General features: G+C 43.4%; 1 protein-coding gene across 2 annotated transcripts in view; it reads left to right on the top strand.

Annotated features, from left to right (window-relative positions):
* Positions 1–16988, top strand: part of kdr (kinase insert domain receptor (a type III receptor tyrosine kinase)) — a 31870-nt gene extending 14882 nt beyond the window's left edge. For both annotated transcript variants that reach the window (XM_084066366.1, XM_084066365.1), the window contains exons 12-30: positions 693–804; positions 903–1247; positions 1725–1868; positions 2014–2145; positions 4299–4405; positions 6584–6719; positions 7751–7855; positions 8387–8500; positions 9228–9316; positions 10141–10303; positions 10795–10886; positions 11999–12121; positions 12241–12352; positions 13810–13909; positions 14404–14509; positions 14697–14839; positions 14961–15045; positions 15346–15422; positions 15837–16988. In XM_084066366.1, coding sequence (XP_083922492.1) covers positions 693–804; positions 903–1247; positions 1725–1868; positions 2014–2145; positions 4299–4405; positions 6584–6719; positions 7751–7855; positions 8387–8500; positions 9228–9316; positions 10141–10303; positions 10795–10886; positions 11999–12121; positions 12241–12352; positions 13810–13909; positions 14404–14509; positions 14697–14839; positions 14961–15045; positions 15346–15422; positions 15837–16056 — 2505 coding nt within the window. In that variant the 3' untranslated portion in view covers positions 16057–16988. The remainder of the gene's footprint in view (positions 1–692; positions 805–902; positions 1248–1724; positions 1869–2013; positions 2146–4298; positions 4406–6583; positions 6720–7750; positions 7856–8386; positions 8501–9227; positions 9317–10140; positions 10304–10794; positions 10887–11998; positions 12122–12240; positions 12353–13809; positions 13910–14403; positions 14510–14696; positions 14840–14960; positions 15046–15345; positions 15423–15836) is intronic.
* Positions 16989–19105: the final 2117 nt, after the last annotated feature.

The raw sequence follows: 19105 nt of genomic DNA, 5'->3' as shown, positions 1-19105 counted from the left end.
ATACTGTTTGCGTAACCTCAGATGTTAAGAATGTTAGGATAGGATGTTTAGAAAGACACACGGTTTGATGTTTCACTGGTATACCAGTGACTTTTAAACATTAAATTTGTGTTGTTTGTTGACAAGGGTTCATAACATTTACTCTGATCTAGCACTTTTAAAGGGACTACACCATGAATTTTAACTTAACTTTTGCTTTCACAGCAAATCTGGGGTTTTCTGTAAATTGGTCTCAAAACAGGCCAAACTGATTTGCACCCTGACGTGACGTCACGTCAGGGTACAATCCCTCCCGTTTTTCAGTAAAAAAAAAAGAGAAAAAAAAGCTTTTTTTTTTCTCCTACTTTTTCCACACAGAACCAGGAGATAACATGCATACAAACTGGCTCAATAGCGCCCCGTGCCAAACAGGACAATGTGGTATTGCAGGTGAAAGTGCTTTATAAGCCAGAGAGAAGTTAGTTGGAATGAGTACATCTGAGGCTTGATTTAGGCTCAAACCTTTTGAAAAACGTTTGAGGGACATAAACAATATGATATTAAATATTATAATTTTTTTTTTTATTCATAGTGTAGGTCCTTTAAGTAGCTCCGGATAAGAGCGTCTGCTAAATGCCTAAATTGTCATTGCAATTGTATTTAATTTGCAATGTACAAGTGAATCATTGATGTCTCAAATGTTTTATGTGTAGAAAACCATGAGTTCTTTGAAGATCCAGAAGGCTGAGGTTCACGCCCTCTACAGATGTGTGGCCACCAACAAAGTAGGCCAGGATTCACGCGTCATCCTCTTCCACGTAACACGTAAGCGCCGTGCCATCTCTGTTCTCTCACTTCATTTGAGGGAAGCCCTGTTTACTGACATGATTTGCTCATTGTACGTCCATCTTGCACCCCACCAGGTGGCCTGGAGTTGAGTTTGTCTCCATCCAGGGAGCCCGTAGAGGAGGACCAGGTGGCTCTGAGGTGTAAGGCCGACAGGCTGATCTACGGGAACCTGGCCTGGTACCGGCTGAGAGGCATCCCCGAGTCGGAGCAGCTTCCCCCGGTCCAGCCCTGCCGCGTCCTGCCCCTGCCCCTGCAGCCCATGCCCCAGGCCATGCTGTCGGGCTTGCAGGGCGCCAACGTGACCCTGGAGCTGCTCCTGCCCAACGTCTCCCGTCAGGAGGAGGGTTGGTACGCCTGCCAGGTGGAGAACGTTAAAACCGGCGAGAGGACATGCCTGCTGCGCCTCCTGTCCCTCAGAGGTGCGACCAACGTACTGCTTCTAATGCCTGATTTACACTTGGTTGGGCATTGTGTGTGGCACATCATAAATAGCTGATATACAAGCTTACCATGCGTTGCACCATGATGCGTGACACTGTCTGGCACCCAGTTGCGTTTAAATCAGGACTTATTTTTGACACAGCATTTGAGTGTGAAGCGACTGTAAAGAGGCTGTGTGTTTGTTTGTCTGTGATACACCTATACACACCTCTAGACTTCCTCACTCATGTTGTTTTACTCAGTAACTGTGACTCTCAGGGCCGGATTAACCCTTTGTGTTGCCCATTGTGGTCGTAGCTGAAATTGGTCATTCTTCACCAGCGGGTGCTGCCGACATGCTTCACCGTTTTACCGCTTCTTCAGGAGCCATTGTTTCAGTATTTCGACGCTCTTTAGCCGATAGTTTTGTGGGAAATAGACAACAACTAACTCGCCTCATTATCCTTGTGTTTTAGCTCTTGAGGCAGCGAGGATCCTGAATTTCACTGACCAAAGAGTCAACATCAGTGCCACGACTGTGCTGGTTTGTAATGTGTCCGGCACTCCCAGCCCCACTGTTATCTGGACCAAAAACAACCGCACTGTGGTGCAGGGCTCAGGTGAGAACGTAGCATAGAGCCATTGCTCAAATGCTGCTTTTTCCAATGCATGGTACAACTCACACTTTATTTTGTAGCATGCAGCAGAAAAGCACCAAAAATCTGTTTCTGACGGCTGCTAATGCTTGTCACGGATTTCTTCCAGGTGTGATTCTGAGCGAACAGAACCAGACCCTGACCATCCAGCGAGTGAAGACGGAGGACGGTGGCCTATACACGTGTACTGCCTGTAACAGCCGAGGCTGTGACACGGCACAGGCCAACTTAGTAACTGAAGGTCAGAACCCTGTTCTTAAAGGACAACTTTGTTTTTTTACAACCAATGTTTATGTTTTAGATTGTAATTAAAGTAAATAAAAGATGAGTGTTAAAAAATGTAAATTTACTGCTTTCTATAGTTTTAGCAATTTTCACAATCTTTTGCTAAAGCTAAAATATAAACCTTGGTTGTAAAAAAACAAAGTTGTCCTTTAACATCCAGCAAAGAATTGCTGCTACTTAACCAATTGAAAAGTTATGGGATGTCGAATGATACGTTTCCTGTTTACTGGTTGAAAGGAATATTACTGCATTCTCTAAGTGAAGTGATGAGTGTGGGCCTTTGGCCAGTCAGAGCAGTCCGTACTATCACAAAGCCCAATGTATTTATACCCAACCTCAAGGTTTCCGCTCACACACACACACACATTAAAAAAAGTGTTGTCGTATTTTTTCATATTAAAAGATGAAGCGCAAAAAAACTCCACACTTCCGCGGGGCAGGAAGCCAGCCCCTGTTTAGCACACATCCTCCAGGGTGGTTCTAAATACAAAACAATGAGGGGGCTTCAGGACAAAAGGACCAGGCCCCCGGCCCGGCCCCTGCCCCAGTTCCAGTAATCCCCCCCCCACCCCTCGCCTGTTCTCTACTGATCATTGAAACACAGCAACAAACAAGCAAACACGCTAACAAGAAGCTGGGGGGCTACGTGACCCGTCCCCGACCATCGTCCTGTCAGCTGCTCTCCAGGCGCCGGGTGGCCACACTAGAGAGGAGAGGGGATATAAGGACAGTGAAAACATAGGAATCAAGAATCATGGAGATCCGCTTGTCCAGAACCGCCGATCCGACCGATATGCCCATATGTAGGCATATATGGAGATCCGGTTGTCTCGAACGGCCGGTCCAACTGATACCGTACTGATGACATCAGTATAGGGGATATATGGGTCCTACAGATACAGAGCGTAAAAGGGACACAGGCAGACGGGTACAACGGGTACTGGGGTACAACATTTACAATGGGTATCACATAACCGGGACTGGCTGGGGCATGCATTCCCAACTTGCATTGTTCCCAACTTGCCCGGTCTAGTAGAGATACGTAATTCCGGATTATAATGAAAAATTAGATAAGAAATAAGGTTAAAAATGCCAAAATGGAGGATGCCAGAGAGGGTTTGTTGTAGATGGTAGGCAGGGCATGGGGTTCCACAAAGACAGTAGACAGACTGGACTGTGATCGTAGAAGCGCTTTCGACATTGGCACGGGTCACTCCTGAGCATTTGATATGATGAGATAAAACACCAGGCAGCTTCCAGACCCAATTCCAAAAGTTGCCGCCCTCCAACCCAAACACGCATTCAGACACCCAACAAACCCTTTTCCTGATGCTCCCGTGTTGAGCGCTGCCAAAACACGTCACTAAAAGATTCCATCTTCCAAACCGACAGACATGCTAACAGTATGTTGCATCTAAAGAACACACCCCTTCCTTATCATACAAGTCGTTTATGCCAATTGTATCCCAAATAATGTGCAGAGAGACAAGTCCAGGTGTGCCTTGGAGTTTTGTGACAACCACACATTAATGTACAACTATACAGACAGTTATGTATTTTTTAGTTTTTTTTACTTCATCAGTACTCATTTCCCAATACTGGCAGGTCAAAAAATATATACTGTATTCTAACCTCTTTTTTCTTTCTTTTTTTACCACAACCTGCCATCGCTATTTTAGTCATGTCATTATTGGAGAAAATTCTACATTTAATTTATTACTGTTCCTTTTTTTCTTTTTACTTTTCTGACCCCAAAAACCTTTTAAAAAATTGGAAACCCATGGTCTATGCTGCTCGATAGTTTGACAATGCGTTTAACATAGATGCTTTAACCCATTAAACCGGGAAAGTATCTGTGTCATTTTAGATCTTAGCGTTGGCTATTAAAAAATAGCAGATATACAAGCTCACAGTGCGTCACTTTGTGCCGCGCTGCGAGCTTGTACATCTGCAATTTTTGAAGATTTTTTGAAGATTTTGAATTACGAAAAAGTTTGAGAACTACTGTTTTCGAAGGCATCTGTAGAATCGGCCTCAGGTCTTAATGGGGTCATGGACGAGCGAGGCGAGTTGTGAACAAACGTGACTGACTGACGGCAACCGTTGCAGGAGCCGAGGAGAAGACCAACGTGGAGCTGATCGTTCCCATCGGCTCGGTGGTCATCGCTATGTTCTTCTGGCTGCTCATCGTCTTTGTCATCCGCGGGAGAAAGAGGGTAAGAGAACCACGCTTCCTCGTCCTCGGCCTTTGCCCGACTTTCTTTCCCTTCCTTCTATTCTTGCCCACACAAAGCCCCCACAATAATGACTTGAAACAGGCACACACATGCACGCACGGCCTGGACTGATTACCCTGGCACCCCTTTGTGCAACAGGAACAACAGGGCCACTCTGTGCTCTCTGTGAGTCACGTAGGCACCCCACGTGACGCTGGCATGGCCCCCCCTTTTTCACTGGATGGGGGCAGCTCAGTCACCCTATTCTAGAGCAGTGGTTCTCAACCTGTGGGTCGGGACCCTCAGGGGGTCCCCTGAGGACCTTTTTTTAAAGACCTTTTTAATAGGCCTATACCTCAAAGAAAGAAAAAGAAATCAGACCATTACTGCATCAAAAGTAATCAAACTACACTATAAAGATTGGTCAAACATTGGCCAAATTGTCAAATAATATAAGAAAGCGGCAAAAATTGTGAAAATAGCGGATGCGTTGCGAGGCGTTGTGAGCTTGTAGATCTGCTATTTTCACAATATTTATCTGTGGAACCGAGTTAAACAAAAGTTAACTCCTGCATTCCAAGTGCTTATTAGGGTGGGGGGTCCACAGTTCAAATATGATTATTCTGGGGGGTCCCCAGTTCAAATATGATTATTTTGGGGGGTCACGGCCTGAAAAGGTTGAGAACCACGTAATGTTCTAGAGCAGTGATTCTCAACCTGTGGGCCAAGAGGATATTGCAAGTTTGCCCCCAAATAACTGGCAAAACACTAAGATTTGAATAATAAAATAATCATCATTTTTTTTATTATTATCAAATTATGTTTATTTATATCCTTGAAAAGTGAGTTCTCATTGCGATTCTGCCAAATAGGAACTTGTAATATATTCGGTCAGTTATATTGATCCAAGCCGTAACACAATCAATTGATTGATCATAACATGCTCTGAAAATGCACTAACCTTAACCCTAACCCTAACCTCACAGAAATGATGCCTAAACCTAACCTCAAAACCCTGTCCACCTGGGAGAAACACCGGAAAAAGATGGTTTTATTCACTTGCTACCTGTTTATGCCCTGGATGGAGCCTGAACCAAAGCTTGGATTATATGCTTTAGATCTGAGTATGCGGATGAGAAGAAAATGCCTCAAATAATGAATGATTTCCGTGAAATTTTGCAGGCTGTTCAAAATCAGCCTCATGGTGGCGCTATAACAGGCCGATTCGCGTTTTTACCTATAACTGCACGGGTCTGCATAAAACTTCTATGCGCACTCCCTAGAGACCAAGGAAAAACCTCTGCCCAGCATTTTTCATGTCTGCCTTTTATAGCGCCACCAGGAGGCTGACTTATGTAAAATAAATGTTTTTATATTACTTCTTAAATTTTTTTTTAAATTTCACGCAAATCGGTACACATGATCTCTATAGTCATGTGATCAAGACGGATCTGTTTGATTTTTCATTTTCCATCCTGATTGGCTAAAATTGACATCTTAAGTTTGCAGGAGTGGCCCATTTTGAACAAAATGCCTGAAATCATGAACGCAGTGTCCAACAGCTATGAAACTTTGCACGCACATTCGCAATACGTTGAAGAACAAATGCCACCCTTTTGACATTGCCCTATTATAGCACCACCAGGAGGCAGATATTTGCAAAACATTTTTTTATTTAATTTATTTATTAATTATTATTTATTTATTATTTATTTTAATATTACTCCTATACAGATTTTGTCCAAACATCACGCCAATTGGTACACATTATCTCTATAGTCATGTGATCAAGAGGGATCTGTCCGATTCTTCATTGCTGGTGCACAACAACCTACCTGACCTAGCGGAGACCTGTGCTCCGAGGAGCACTTTTTCTAGTTGGTCTTTGTTTTCTGTAGGTCAGGGGTCTTCAACAGGGGGTCCGGGACTCCTAGGGGCTATTCAGAGTTACTACAGGGGGTCCGTCAAATCTTTGTGTGATGGGGAACATCGCAGCGCGAGTGTGAGGCGGTGTGACCTTGTAGATCGGCTATTTTCGGAGAGTTGGTGTAGAGGGAAAAGGAGCAGACCAAGTACAGGGCCAACGGTTAAGTTGATTGAATATAGAGGGTTTAAAAGACCCTTGCTCTATGTCTTTCTCTGTCCCCATCTTTAACTCTCTGTGTCTCTGTCCCTCAGCCGTACGGCGGGGACCTGAAGGCAAACTATCTGTCCATGATCCTGGACTCCGAGGACATGCCCATGGACGAGCAGTGTGAGCGGCTCATGTACGACGCCAACAAGTGGGAGTTCCCCAGGGACAGGCTGAAGCTAGGTGAGACGTTAGCAGGATTCAGTCACCCAAATGTATTTGATATGGTTTAGAACAGTGGTTCTCAACCTTTTCAGGCCGTACACCCCAAAATAATCATATTTCAACTGGGGACCCCCCACCCTGACTAGCACTTGTAATGTAGGAGTTGAGGCATTCAATTTAGTTTGACTCGGTTCCACAGATAAATATTGTGAAAATAGTTCACAACGCCTTGTACGGATATTTAAAAAAATGTTGCCTCTTTCTTATATTATTTGACAATTTGGCCAATGTTTGACCAGTTTTCATAGTATAGTTTGTTTATTACTTTTGATGCAGCAATGGTCTTTTTCTTTTCTTTCTTTCTTTTTTTGCTGAGGTATTAAAAAGGTAAAATTTAAATTGTCACTTCACTGTCACCTGGGGACCACCTCAAAATCATGTGGGGGTCCCGACCCACAGGTTGAGAACCACTGGTTTAGAAGGACCTGTAACACTTAAGCCCTATATATTTGGTTTACCAAGGTCCTCCAAGGGTCTATACTTGGTCCCTTCCTTTTTTCCCCCTACGCCAAATCTTTTTGATGAAACAGAAAATAAAAACATGTCACAATGCGACACTTTGTGAGCTTGTAGATACGCTATTTTCACCGCATGTGTACACACCATAATAGGGACTCTAGGGTTCGTAGAGGACCACAATGGAAATAAGCCTTAGGGCTTTATTGTCTTTTTATCCCCTGGAATATTGTCTTTGTTATGTTGTGCTGATGTCCTCTTTCATTTTATCACCAAATAAATTCATTCATTCAAGTAGTTAAAGTAGGTTGTAATACAGTCTTGCGGACAAAGAACTACTTAAAAAATGGATTACTAGTGTGGCAAATACAACAGCTTTTTGGGTTTGTGTGCATAAATCTATCACGAATCACTGTGTAACCTAGAAAGTATGAAAGTATGGCTAATGGTGTTATTGTTGTTGTACAGGTGAATTACATTTGTAATAAAATTACAAATGTTGTATACTGTGTAATAAATGTTGTGCCTTGAAGGTGACCAATTGGGACGTGGAGCATTTGGACAGGTGGTGGAGGCAGCCGCCTTTGGTATCGAGAAAGCCACCACTTGCACTACTGTTGCTGTCAAGATGCTTAAAGGTAAATACTGTGCTGTCGTCTTTCCTGTATATGTACACATTACACAGACACTGTATATACTGTAGGAACACACACACACATCATCTACAGATAAATACAGACAGACACACATCAGCCCATTAAAACCGGGAAAGCATCTCTGTCATTTTTGATTTTTGCATTGGCTAATCAAAAATAGCAGATATAAGCTCACAGCAATGTACTGTACAGCGAGCTTGTACATCTGCTGTTTTTGAACATTTTTGAAAAATCTTGAAAGTGAAAGCTTTAGAAGGCATTTGTAGAATCAGCCTCAGGTCTTAATGTTTTAATATTAATCCAGACAAGGCCATAATCACACGCACGCACGCTTACACACGCACGCACGCGCACACACACACACACACACACACACACACACACACACACACACACACACACACACACACACACACACACACACACACACACACACACACACACACACACACACACACACACACACACACACACACTCTTATGGAGAGGTACAGTGATGGCTGTGTGTTCCAGAGGGTGCCACCGGTAGTGAGTACCGTGCCTTGATGTCTGAGCTGAAGATTCTCATCCACATCGGTCACCATCTGAACGTGGTCAACCTGCTGGGAGCCTGCACTAAACCAGGAGGTGAGTCATCATCATACGTCAAACATGCTGCACATGCTACACATGTTAAGAAAGAAAGATCGTTGCTGCCCCGTGGGAACCTTGTATGTCCAAAACCGTTACTTTTCAGGAGATGGAAAAAACAACCTGTGTTCCAATGGATCCAATGTAATTATTTAGTCACAAGCTCTTGTTTTCACTGGTTCAATATCTAAGAAACCCACGGACACTTTTAACCACTTGAATTTTTTAACTCACAACATGTCACGATCATAGGCCGTAAAACAATATGGACAACGTTACGCCATTGGTTTCTATAGACCGTAAAAGAAGCCTTTTTTTCAGCGATTTCAAATCCGCCATCTTTCTATATCCGGTCCGAAATGCAACCGGAAATCTATGGTATTGGCTGCAACCGCAGCGAGGGCGGGTCTTCACTCGGTAGAACCAGTAGAAACCCTAGAAACATACCCTACTTTATCATTAATTTAAAAATGAATGGGACCATAATTTACTAAACGCATATCATGATGTTTTTTAAACTAGCGATTGAAAACATAAAGTGTTCATGAAAAGGTTTACTACGGTAATAAAATCAAGTGTAAAGTTCGCCCAAAACCTCATATTGTGCAATAAAGCACATTATATTAAATTAAAATGACATTAAAGTATGCCTTACTTAAAGTTTACAGTACAATCATATTTGAGGCATTAGCCGGCATCATCATCTCTTCCTCTCCACATGCAGGGCCTCTGATGGTGATAGTGGAGTACTGTAAAAACGGTAACCTGTCCAGCTACCTGAAGAGCAAGCGTGGAGAGTACAGTCCCTATAAGGTAAACTCCCTCACTGCCTGTAAAAACACAGCAAGCCTCTGCTTTGGGTCACGCTTAACCACTTAAACCCTATACGTGGGGTCCCTCAGGCCAGGTCTCTAATAGCCACTTTTCTGTTTTCGCTCTATCATCGCTGATCGGCTACCTTCTGCAAAGGTATTCCCCACAATACGGACGCCGGGGTTTAAGTGGTTAAAGACACATGCAACCTGCATTCAACAAGGCAAAGGAAAATAACTTATCTAATAACTTATAGAAATAATCTCCTCACTGTTACTCTGTGTGGCTTCACCTTTAATCCATTAAGACCTGAGGCCGATTGTACAAATGTCTTTATTTTTTTCATATATAATATATATGACAATATACTGTGTATCAGTGTTTGGATCATACTACTGGTCCCCCAGGAGTCTATACCTTTACCTCCCCTACACCAAATATCTTTGCAGAAAATCGCCGATCCATTTTCCAAATGTTCACCCCAGAATGGTTGGATTAATATAATTGAATCATTTAGACATTTTTGTCACAGTACACATGCACATACAGTACGTGAAATTTGTCCTCTGCATTTAAACCCGTCCTAACTGCAATTAATACATCACACAGGGAGCTCTTCACTGCTACCTCTCTTTTTCAGTGAATGAATGCAATGATTTATGTATTGTATTTGTATGCCCTGTCTCGCCTACGCTCACGTCTGGTCTCAACCTTTTGTTAGAAGTCTGTGCCAGCGGCACAACAAGCGCTGCATTACATTATTTTCACTGACGGTGTTGTCATTGTTGGCATAACTGGCATCTCTGTTATCTCTGCACCAACAGAGGAAGAGGTTGAGTCACCAGGAGTGGGTGCGCGTGGCGGAGGATGTGACAGGAGGGGACCTGGGTCTGGGGAGCAGCCCGCACCTGGACATCTGCACCGGAACCGCTGTCTGCTCCAGACTGGCCGACGGAGGATCAGTCAACAACATGGAGAATGCCGAAGGTGCTGAAAATTAGGGGTGCAACAGTTAATCAGACTAACTGATTTAATGTTTTTTTTTTTTTAAGCGCAATAATTTTAAAGAATAGTTTAATAATCGATCCCTATTTTGAAGATGTCATTCATTTTCGATGAAAAGGACCACCCTCCCACCCAAACAAAAACAAATAGTGAAAATAGCCGATCTACAAGCTCACAATGCGTCGCCTCGCAATGCGTTGAGAGCTTAGATCGGCTATTTTCACTATTTTTACACGACACCTTTGTCTGACAAAGTATAAAATAACGTTTAGTTGTTAATTCACTCGTTGATGTACAATTGTGCTTCTCGATTATTAGATTAATCGATAGCATGATCACTAAGAAAATAATCGGTAGTTGCAGCCCTACTGAAAACGACTCATTTGCACAGACATTGCTTGTAGTTTTTGTCCTGTGTTGTTAATTTGACACAATGGAGAACGTTGGTAGTGAAATGTCTCCTGTGACCACAGAGAGCTCTGACTATGACCACCTGACCATGGAGGACCTTATCAGCTACAGCTTCCAAGTGGCCAAGGGCATGGAGTTCCTGTCATCGCGCAAGGTTGGACCCATACCCTTCCTACACATACAGTATAGAGCCACACAGTATATCATACAGTGGTATCACCTATACTAGTCTCTCAAGCCAGACAACTATTCCCACAATCTTCAAATGCAGAGTATGTAACGACACCCCCTGAACTCCACGATATGAAGATGTCATCTGTCTGTCATTTCCCTTCTCGAAAAATGTCCATTTCTGCTAAGCAGCAAACGAGATATGCTAATTGATTTACAGTAGGAATGATTTAGATGACTGCAGTGGCGAAACGGAAGTAGGGTGGTGGAGGGGCATAAGTATCACCCAGCCATTCCTCATTGCCCTCGTGTACCAGCCTCAAGCAACGAGGAATGCCCAGGAGATAATTTCCTCACACCGTTAGCATGTAGATCTGCTATCTTCACAATTTTAACACATTTTTACTAAAGTATTTTTGACTATTTTTGACAGTATAATGACCCCAAAATGCAAGTTATGATTTTGTGCAACATATCAAATATGTTGGACTACCTCCAAACATCTTTGATCTTTGGCACCCCGCCCCACCCAAGGGGTGCCTGGACCCCAGGTGGAAACACTGTTGTAATGCAAGAGTTCCCAAACTTTTCAGGCCGCGACCCCCCAAAATAATCATATTTGAACTGGGGACCCCCCACCCTGACAAGGACTTGGAGTTTGACTCGGTTCCACAGATACATATTGTGAAAATAGCCGAACTACAAGCTCACAACACCTCGCAGAGCAAGGCGTTGTGAGCTTGTAGATCGCCTATTTTCAAAATGTTTGCCTCTTTCTTACGTAATATTTGACAATTTGGCCAATTTGGTATTAAAAAAGTCTTAAAAGTCATTAAATTGTAACTTTAGAAATGTGCAGATACCCTGTATACACTTATACTGTATGTTGGTTTGTTTACTGTTGAGTGAGAAAACAGAAAACAATGTTGCATATTAAGCTAGTCATCTGGGGACCCCCCAAAATAATTTGGTCCCGACCCCCAGTTTGGGAACCACTGTTGTAATGTATAGTTCATGAGGTGATACTGCTAATCTAGGATGAAGGTGCTCAGTGTAAAGTGGATGTTCAGTGTTCACCCCCTTGTCTCTCCTCAGTGTATTCACAGAGACCTGGCGGCCAGGAACATCTTACTGTCGGAGAACAACGTGGTGAAGATCTGTGACTTCGGCCTGGCCAGGGACGTTTACAAAGACCCCGACTATGTCCGCAAGGGAGACGTGAGTCACACTTCAACTACTGCACTCCAGACGCCACTATTACTGTACAGGCCGCTAAGCATGTTCCCTGTACAAAAAGTTGTACAGCTGTGTAGTAAACATTTGAATTGTGCTTTTAGGCGCGCCTCCCTCTGAAGTGGATGGCTCCTGAGACCATATTTGACAGGGTGTACACCACACAGAGCGATGTCTGGTCTTTCGGGGTCCTTCTCTGGGAGATCTTCTCTCTTGGTGAGTCTAGTGTCGGTTAGGGTTGTCACAATCATTACATTTTAGTTCATTATTTTGTGATACAAATAATAGTGATTAATGATTTAGTTGTGTTTTTGGCATTGAACGTTGAAAAATATGGATAGAAATTACATTTCTGTTTGCCTTTTATGCGTTGTAAACAAAAATCATGCTGGGCAGATATGACAAAAAAAAATTAAATAAACAAAGCCTATTCCTGAAATATACAAAGAAATGACTGACAGCGATAACGACACATTGTGAGCTTGTAGATCTGCTATTTTCTTTACAATTTCTAAAAGCCTTTGCACATTTTATATAATGCTTGCTCTAAATGCCCAAAATAGGGCCGCCAAGTTGAAAGTGGTTAACCACTTAAACCGCATCTGGGTTGAGAGCTTGTGGACCTGTTATGTTCTGCAAAAGCTTTCCCCACAATAACAGAAAACAGAAAATGTACAGGAATAGAGCCCTGAGCCGGGACTCCGGTCAACATTATAGGGTTTAAGTGGTTAAGAGCATGGACAACGACGTCGAAATAATGTGACATTTCTGTTAACTGCATCCAGCTGTTTTCATACAGATGAATGGTAACAATTCAAATGATTAATCCAAAAGAATTGCGCTCAGGCAATTACTGTAGCCTAGTAATTGTGCAAGGTCTAGTGTCCCTGACAATCTCACTCTGGAATCATAACTCCACAGATGAGTCATCATATCTGATAGTTCATATTTAATGAACATTGAAATGTATTCAGAATAGGAAGTAATGTATGAAATTAGGGGCTAGTTGAGATGCCCATCCATCACAGGGCACCGACAAGCAGCTGACAGGTGGCAGGAGACAGTTTAACATTTTATATTATTGATACATACACACATTCCTGCTGAAGTAAAAGACAAGGACAAAAAAAAAAAGAAGAAGCAAGTCTCAAGATTAAATAAAATACTGCACCCACACAATAAAGAAAAATATAACTGATTGGCTTAGGACATTGATTAGCTCCATCCATCTAAATCAGCAGTGTACATTATTAACTTCATCGAAATCAGATGTGTTAAACGATCAACTCAATTGAACTCAGTTGTAAAGAAAAAAACTCAAAGGAATAGGAATTTAGTACAAAATGTGTAAACCGCTGCGTCGTTGAGGGTTTCCTGATAGCCCTCGGGCCCCTGGGATCTTACCAGCTTGCCAGTGCACATAATGGTAACCGGAAGGCTCGCCCCAAAATAATGGCTGCAGTGCAGTGTCGTTTTACTGAAGTTAAGGTTAGGAATACGTTTAGGGTCATGCATGGTTTTACTGAGGTTAAGTTTAGGAATAAGGTTAGGTTTAAGCATAGTTTACTGAGGTTAAGACCGTTCCGAGGTCACCGGATTTGACCAGGGGCGAGCGTGTTTTGGGGCGAGCGTTCTTGTATTCTCTGAGAGTACCTCTCTGTGTCCTGCTGCAGGGGCTTCTCCATATCCTGGAGTTTGCATCGATGAGTTGTTCTGCAGGAGGCTGAAGGAAGGAACCAGGATGAGAGCACCCGACTACGCCACCACTGACATGTGAGTGGAAGCATGACATCACACCAGTAATTCCCAACCTGTGGGCCGCGAGGGTATTGCAAGTGGGCCCGCAAATCATTGATACTTAACTAAGATTTTAATGATAATATAGCATTAATGTAAAAAATATGAACGTGGTATTCTTTCTTTAAAACCTGAAATGAAAAACAATGAAAAATGTATTTTTCATTGTGATGACAATAAATAGGAACTTAAAGTATACTATGTTTAGCTCCACTTAAGATGGATGGGCTGCAAACACTTTTGAGATTTTCAAGTGGGGCCTGAAGCAGAAAATGTTGGGAACCACTGCCTCCTAGAGAGTGTTAGAGTTTGTGGTCCCGGACCCGGACATCTGACATCACAATGGTGTTCAGATTTCCAATGCGTTTATGTTTTGTTGGATTTTATGCAGTAAATGAGGTCTAACGAAAACGCCACAGCAGCGCATGTCGCTGGCTTGCTGCCATTCTAATGCCTTTGGTTTCCTCCAGATACCAGACCATGCTGGACTGCTGGCTGGACCGTCCAACAGACAGACCCACGTTCACAGAGCTGGTGGAGCACCTGGGGAACCTGCTACAGGCCAGCGCTCAACAGGTCCGCTCCTCAAACATCAGTACATACTGTATACACTATACAGTATTGCTGCCATCAGTTCTCGACCCGTGAATGTTCTATAAACCTCCTCAGTGAATGCAAAATGTTGCTCACTAAAATGAAATAAATCTGAGGCAGATTCAGTTTTCCAGGTATGTGTTTGAGAATGTGTTTTTTTTTCCTCCAGGATGGAAAAGACTACATTCCTCTCACAGACGGGGAGCTTCAGGGAGCACTAGCGGGCCTTGACCCCAAGGGCCCCTTCACTAGGCCCCAAAGTGGAGACACCATTGCACTCCAGCTGCAGTATGACAACGCCCCACTCCTTGGGTCAGTACATTAAGGGGGGGGTGTTATCAGAAGCAGAGGCATGGATTCCCCACTACTGTAAGTGTGCAGGAGTGTGAACGGCTGATAAAGCTAGTTGTTATTGTTTTTTCCCCCTCTGCAGGGTGACCCAACAAGGTGAAAGGAGCAGTCGGCCACTCAGCATCAAGACATTTGAGGACATTCCTCTGAAGCGTAGCAGTGTCATGGTGAGTGTCTGTCCCCCCGTAAGCACAGACAGTGGATATGTGTGTGTGTGTGTGTGTGTGTGTGTGTGTGTGTGTGTGTGTGTGTGTGTGTGTGTGAGTGCGTGCGTGTGCATGTGTGTGTCTGTGATTAGACATTTAGGTTAGGTTTAGGGATATATATATGGGTCAGAGTTCTGCCTGATTGTTTTTGTTGCGCATGCGCACTGTTGTCGTGCACTGCAAAAAAAACGTGTGGGGGTGTGTGTTGTCGACCTGTGGTGTTCATTCCCTCGTTTGTGTGTGGTGTGTGTGTTTCTACAGGAGGGACATACAGTCGGCATGAGCCTCTCCCCAGAAGAGACGAAAGACCACCAGCTACCACGCACGCCCAACTTCAGGTGAGGCCACGTGTAACTGTTCTTACATTATTAACGGCTGTTTGAGCATAATGCAGCATCCATTTGAGAATGGAAAAGGACATGTATTACACATTTTTAGGGGCTAGAATATTATTTACTGTTTTTTTGAATTATTAGTAAATAAAACAGATTTGATAAAACATAGAGGCTATTTTGCATGGATACAGGTACAGATGTGCCATGAGTACTATCAAGTACTGGAATCTTTTTGATTCATGTCATAGTTGCAGAGTAAGATTTACTGCATTCATGTAACCACTTAAACCCTATTTTAAAAAGAGTTTTACACTCAGGGTTATGTTAACACAAGATGTTACTATGCAGTGGTATGCTGTCTTGTGTACTATACCATCGTATGTTAAAAAGAACGTCCCATCCTCTGCCTCGGCACAGCCAACTGCACCGCAGTAAGAGCAAAGAGTCGCTGGCCTCGGAGTCGTCCAACCAGACAAGCGGCTACCAGTCGGGCTACCACTCCGACGACACGGACACGCCCATCTACGCCAACGAGGAGGTGATCCTGAAGCACAGCATGATGAGGCGGCCTCAACCGCCGCCCAAGACGGCCGATAAGTACAGCGCGGAGGTCCGCTACAGCACGCCGCCGGTCTGACCCCTGAGTGGTCCCCCCCCACCCACCACCACCACCACCACCAATAGCATCCACCATAGATGTAACCATTCACTCAACCCATGAGCGTGAGCAAGCAAGGAAGCGTGTGTGGTGAACAAGCGAACTCAAAACTAGATTAAGTGCTTAAAAAGGGGATTATTTTTTTCGTCCACCGATTTAAATCGTCACAACTTTCAATCAATCTTTTACTTTTTCACAATGAATTGTTTCATCCCTTGTATCCACCCCTATACACCTCTCTCTCTCTTACAATCCTTATGACTGATTTATGCTTGGTTGCCCATGGAAATAGCCGATCTACAAGCTCACAACACGTCGCAACGTGACTTATTGTGAGCTTGTGGATCGGCTATTTTTTACGCTCGACCCCGGCCAGGCGGCCACGCAACTATAGCACAGATCAGGCTGAAATGAGCCTTTCTTCACTGTACAGAGCTCTTTTGACCTTAAGCCAGGTAGCACTCAGCTAGGAACAATCACCCGCCAATAGGAGCTTTGTTCATGATGGCGCTATTACGCTATTTTCTCAAAAGATAACTTAATATATTCATTGGGGGAGGGAGGGGGGAGGAGAGAATTGATCTTTCTACAAAGAACAGGGCTCTCTACGGACCACAGGGAGAATGCTATCGTGTTGACACAGCAAGCGGAGGGTCTGTGGGGGAGTCTGGATGACGTGGACACACCTACTTCCTGGCCGAGCGGAGTCCACCCAGTTCCTCTATTGCAGGAAATGGCAACAGAAATTTTAGACAATTGAGTGCGCAAGTGCTTTCTTTCTTTCATTTTCTTTTTTTTTTGCGTCGATGGTGACATAATTGTTGGAGGGAACCAAGCAGTTTTGATTTTTTATTGTTTTGTTAATAAAACGTTTTGGTGAGGAAACGGTTCTCACTCGGCTCGTTTCCAGACGGTGTCTCTTGTACAGTTCCTTTATTCATATGACTGTATACACCTTCAACCATACTGTTGAAGGTGTATTATTAACTACACATGTGATAAATGTATCTAGTTTTATAAAAATAAATATACCTGCAGATTAAGAGTATTCCTTTGTATTAGTTTTTCATCATGCCAGTGTCCTTTTACTATGGTCCGATAGCCAACATAATAATGTCGATCTGAGGTCTTGTCTATTTAAACCTCTCCCACTTTGTTTTTGTATCGTTGTACAGTGTGTTGGTACTGTATGTCCAGTACAGAATGTTAGGCATGTTTGTGTACACCTCACATCCTTTCTCTGGGTCTTACTGACCCTTAAGAAAACAATACCTCTGTCTTCTTTGTGTGTGTGTGTGTGTGTGTGTGTGTGTGTGTGTGTGTGTGTGTGTGTGTGTGTGTGTGTGTGTGTGTGTGTGTGTGTGTGTGTGTGTGTGTGTGTGTGTGTGTGTGTGTGTGTGCGTGCGTGCGTGCGTGCGTGCGTGCGTGCGTGCGTGCGTGCGTGCGTGCGTGCGTGCGTGCGTGCGTGCGTGCGTGCGTGCGTGCGACAGTATGGTCCACTTCTGTAGCTACTAGTAGGGAATGTGTTTGAAAATTATTAGGAGACTTGTGGTAAGGCTTAATTTCTCTCTTTTTTTCAATGGTTCTCAAAGTGGGATCCGAGGACCTCAGGGGTCTTTGAAGAGGTTCCAGCGGGTACCCCGCAAAGATGATTGATAGTTAGGAACCAAATGGACCCTTACGGGTCTGTCATAGTCATGGGGGTTTGTGGCCTAATTCATGGCAAAATGGGTGTCGAGAACCACTGCTCTTAGTCACCATTTCCATACACATATTCATACTTAATACACACTGAGTTGTGAGCTGCTGCCCTGTGGCTACAGCCAGTCTGCAACCAACTCCACTAGAGTGTTTTGGTGTTGAGTGGAAAGTATTACTAGGTTGTTCAGGGCTCTGGTGATGCTAGCTAAATGAATAGTATAGTAGGCCAGTTTTGTTCACCTTGTCTTTGTTGTGAGGGCTTTCACATTGTGTCTTAAGATGTTCGTTTTTTTTGTGACCATAGCCCCTTGATGTGGCAGGAAATTAGGCTTCACATAAATCAGGCAATTTGATCACAACCTACAATTAAGGATGAGTGAGTTCAAAGACAATTATTTGTTTACAGTTTTGATGACTTCCTAGAACTGCTAATGGTCGATGATGTCCTCTTCTTGGTACCAAAACAAACACATATAGCTAATGCACATTGAATGTGTTACACAATTCCTTTTCTCCATTACACCTGCAGCATAATTTAATCTGGAAGTGTTGCCCGCACCAATAGGTCTACACACAGAAAAAGAAAAGGTGCCTGCCAACTGGAACCAAAACTAGTTCTTCAGAGTGATGGCATGGAAGAACCTTTCAGAAGGTTCCTCAAAGAACCATGTATCATCAACTTGGTCCACTCCCCTTTTCCATCTGCACCAAATCTGTTTGATGAAAATAGCTGATCTACAAGCTTGCAACGCGTTGCAATGTGTCGCATTGTTAGCTTGTAGATCTACTATTGTCGGAAAATGTTTGTCTATTAAGATTTGCACAAAATTGGGATGCTTGGGTTTAAGTGGTTCAAGGTGCCAACAAGGAAACAAGAACTTTGACAAAAAAGGTTTTCTATAACCATTGTGAAGAACATGAAGGGATCATTCACTAAATGGTTGAACCATATGGCCTTTTAAAGAACCACTTTTTTTCTTGTGTACTAGTGATGTTGGGCAGATAACAGCATAGAGGTGCCAACCTGACTGTGTTATGGATGGTGTGTGTGAGTGTGAGTACACAACAACAGATTTCGCCTGCAATCATGGACAACCGAAGGGCTAATTATAGCGTAGCGGAGGAAATGACTTGCAGCCTCTGAGAAGATTGTTTTCAAGCTTCCACACGCATTACTGACTGTATAGTGTACATTCTGAAGGGACAGCTCAGTGGTATTGTCTTCATCAGTCAAACTCTGTCTGCTCTTTTGTCCCTTTTAATGACACTATCATGGACAGTGGTGGACAAAGTACTCACATTTTTTTTACTTAAGTAAAAGTATCAA

The sequence above is a fragment of the Gymnoscopelus microlampas genome (genome assembly GCF_963454915.1).
Source record: "Gymnoscopelus microlampas genome assembly, chromosome: 9".
Classification (NCBI taxonomy): Eukaryota; Metazoa; Chordata; class Actinopteri; order Myctophiformes; family Myctophidae; genus Gymnoscopelus; species Gymnoscopelus microlampas.
This window is presented reverse-complemented; position numbering and strand designations above follow the sequence as displayed.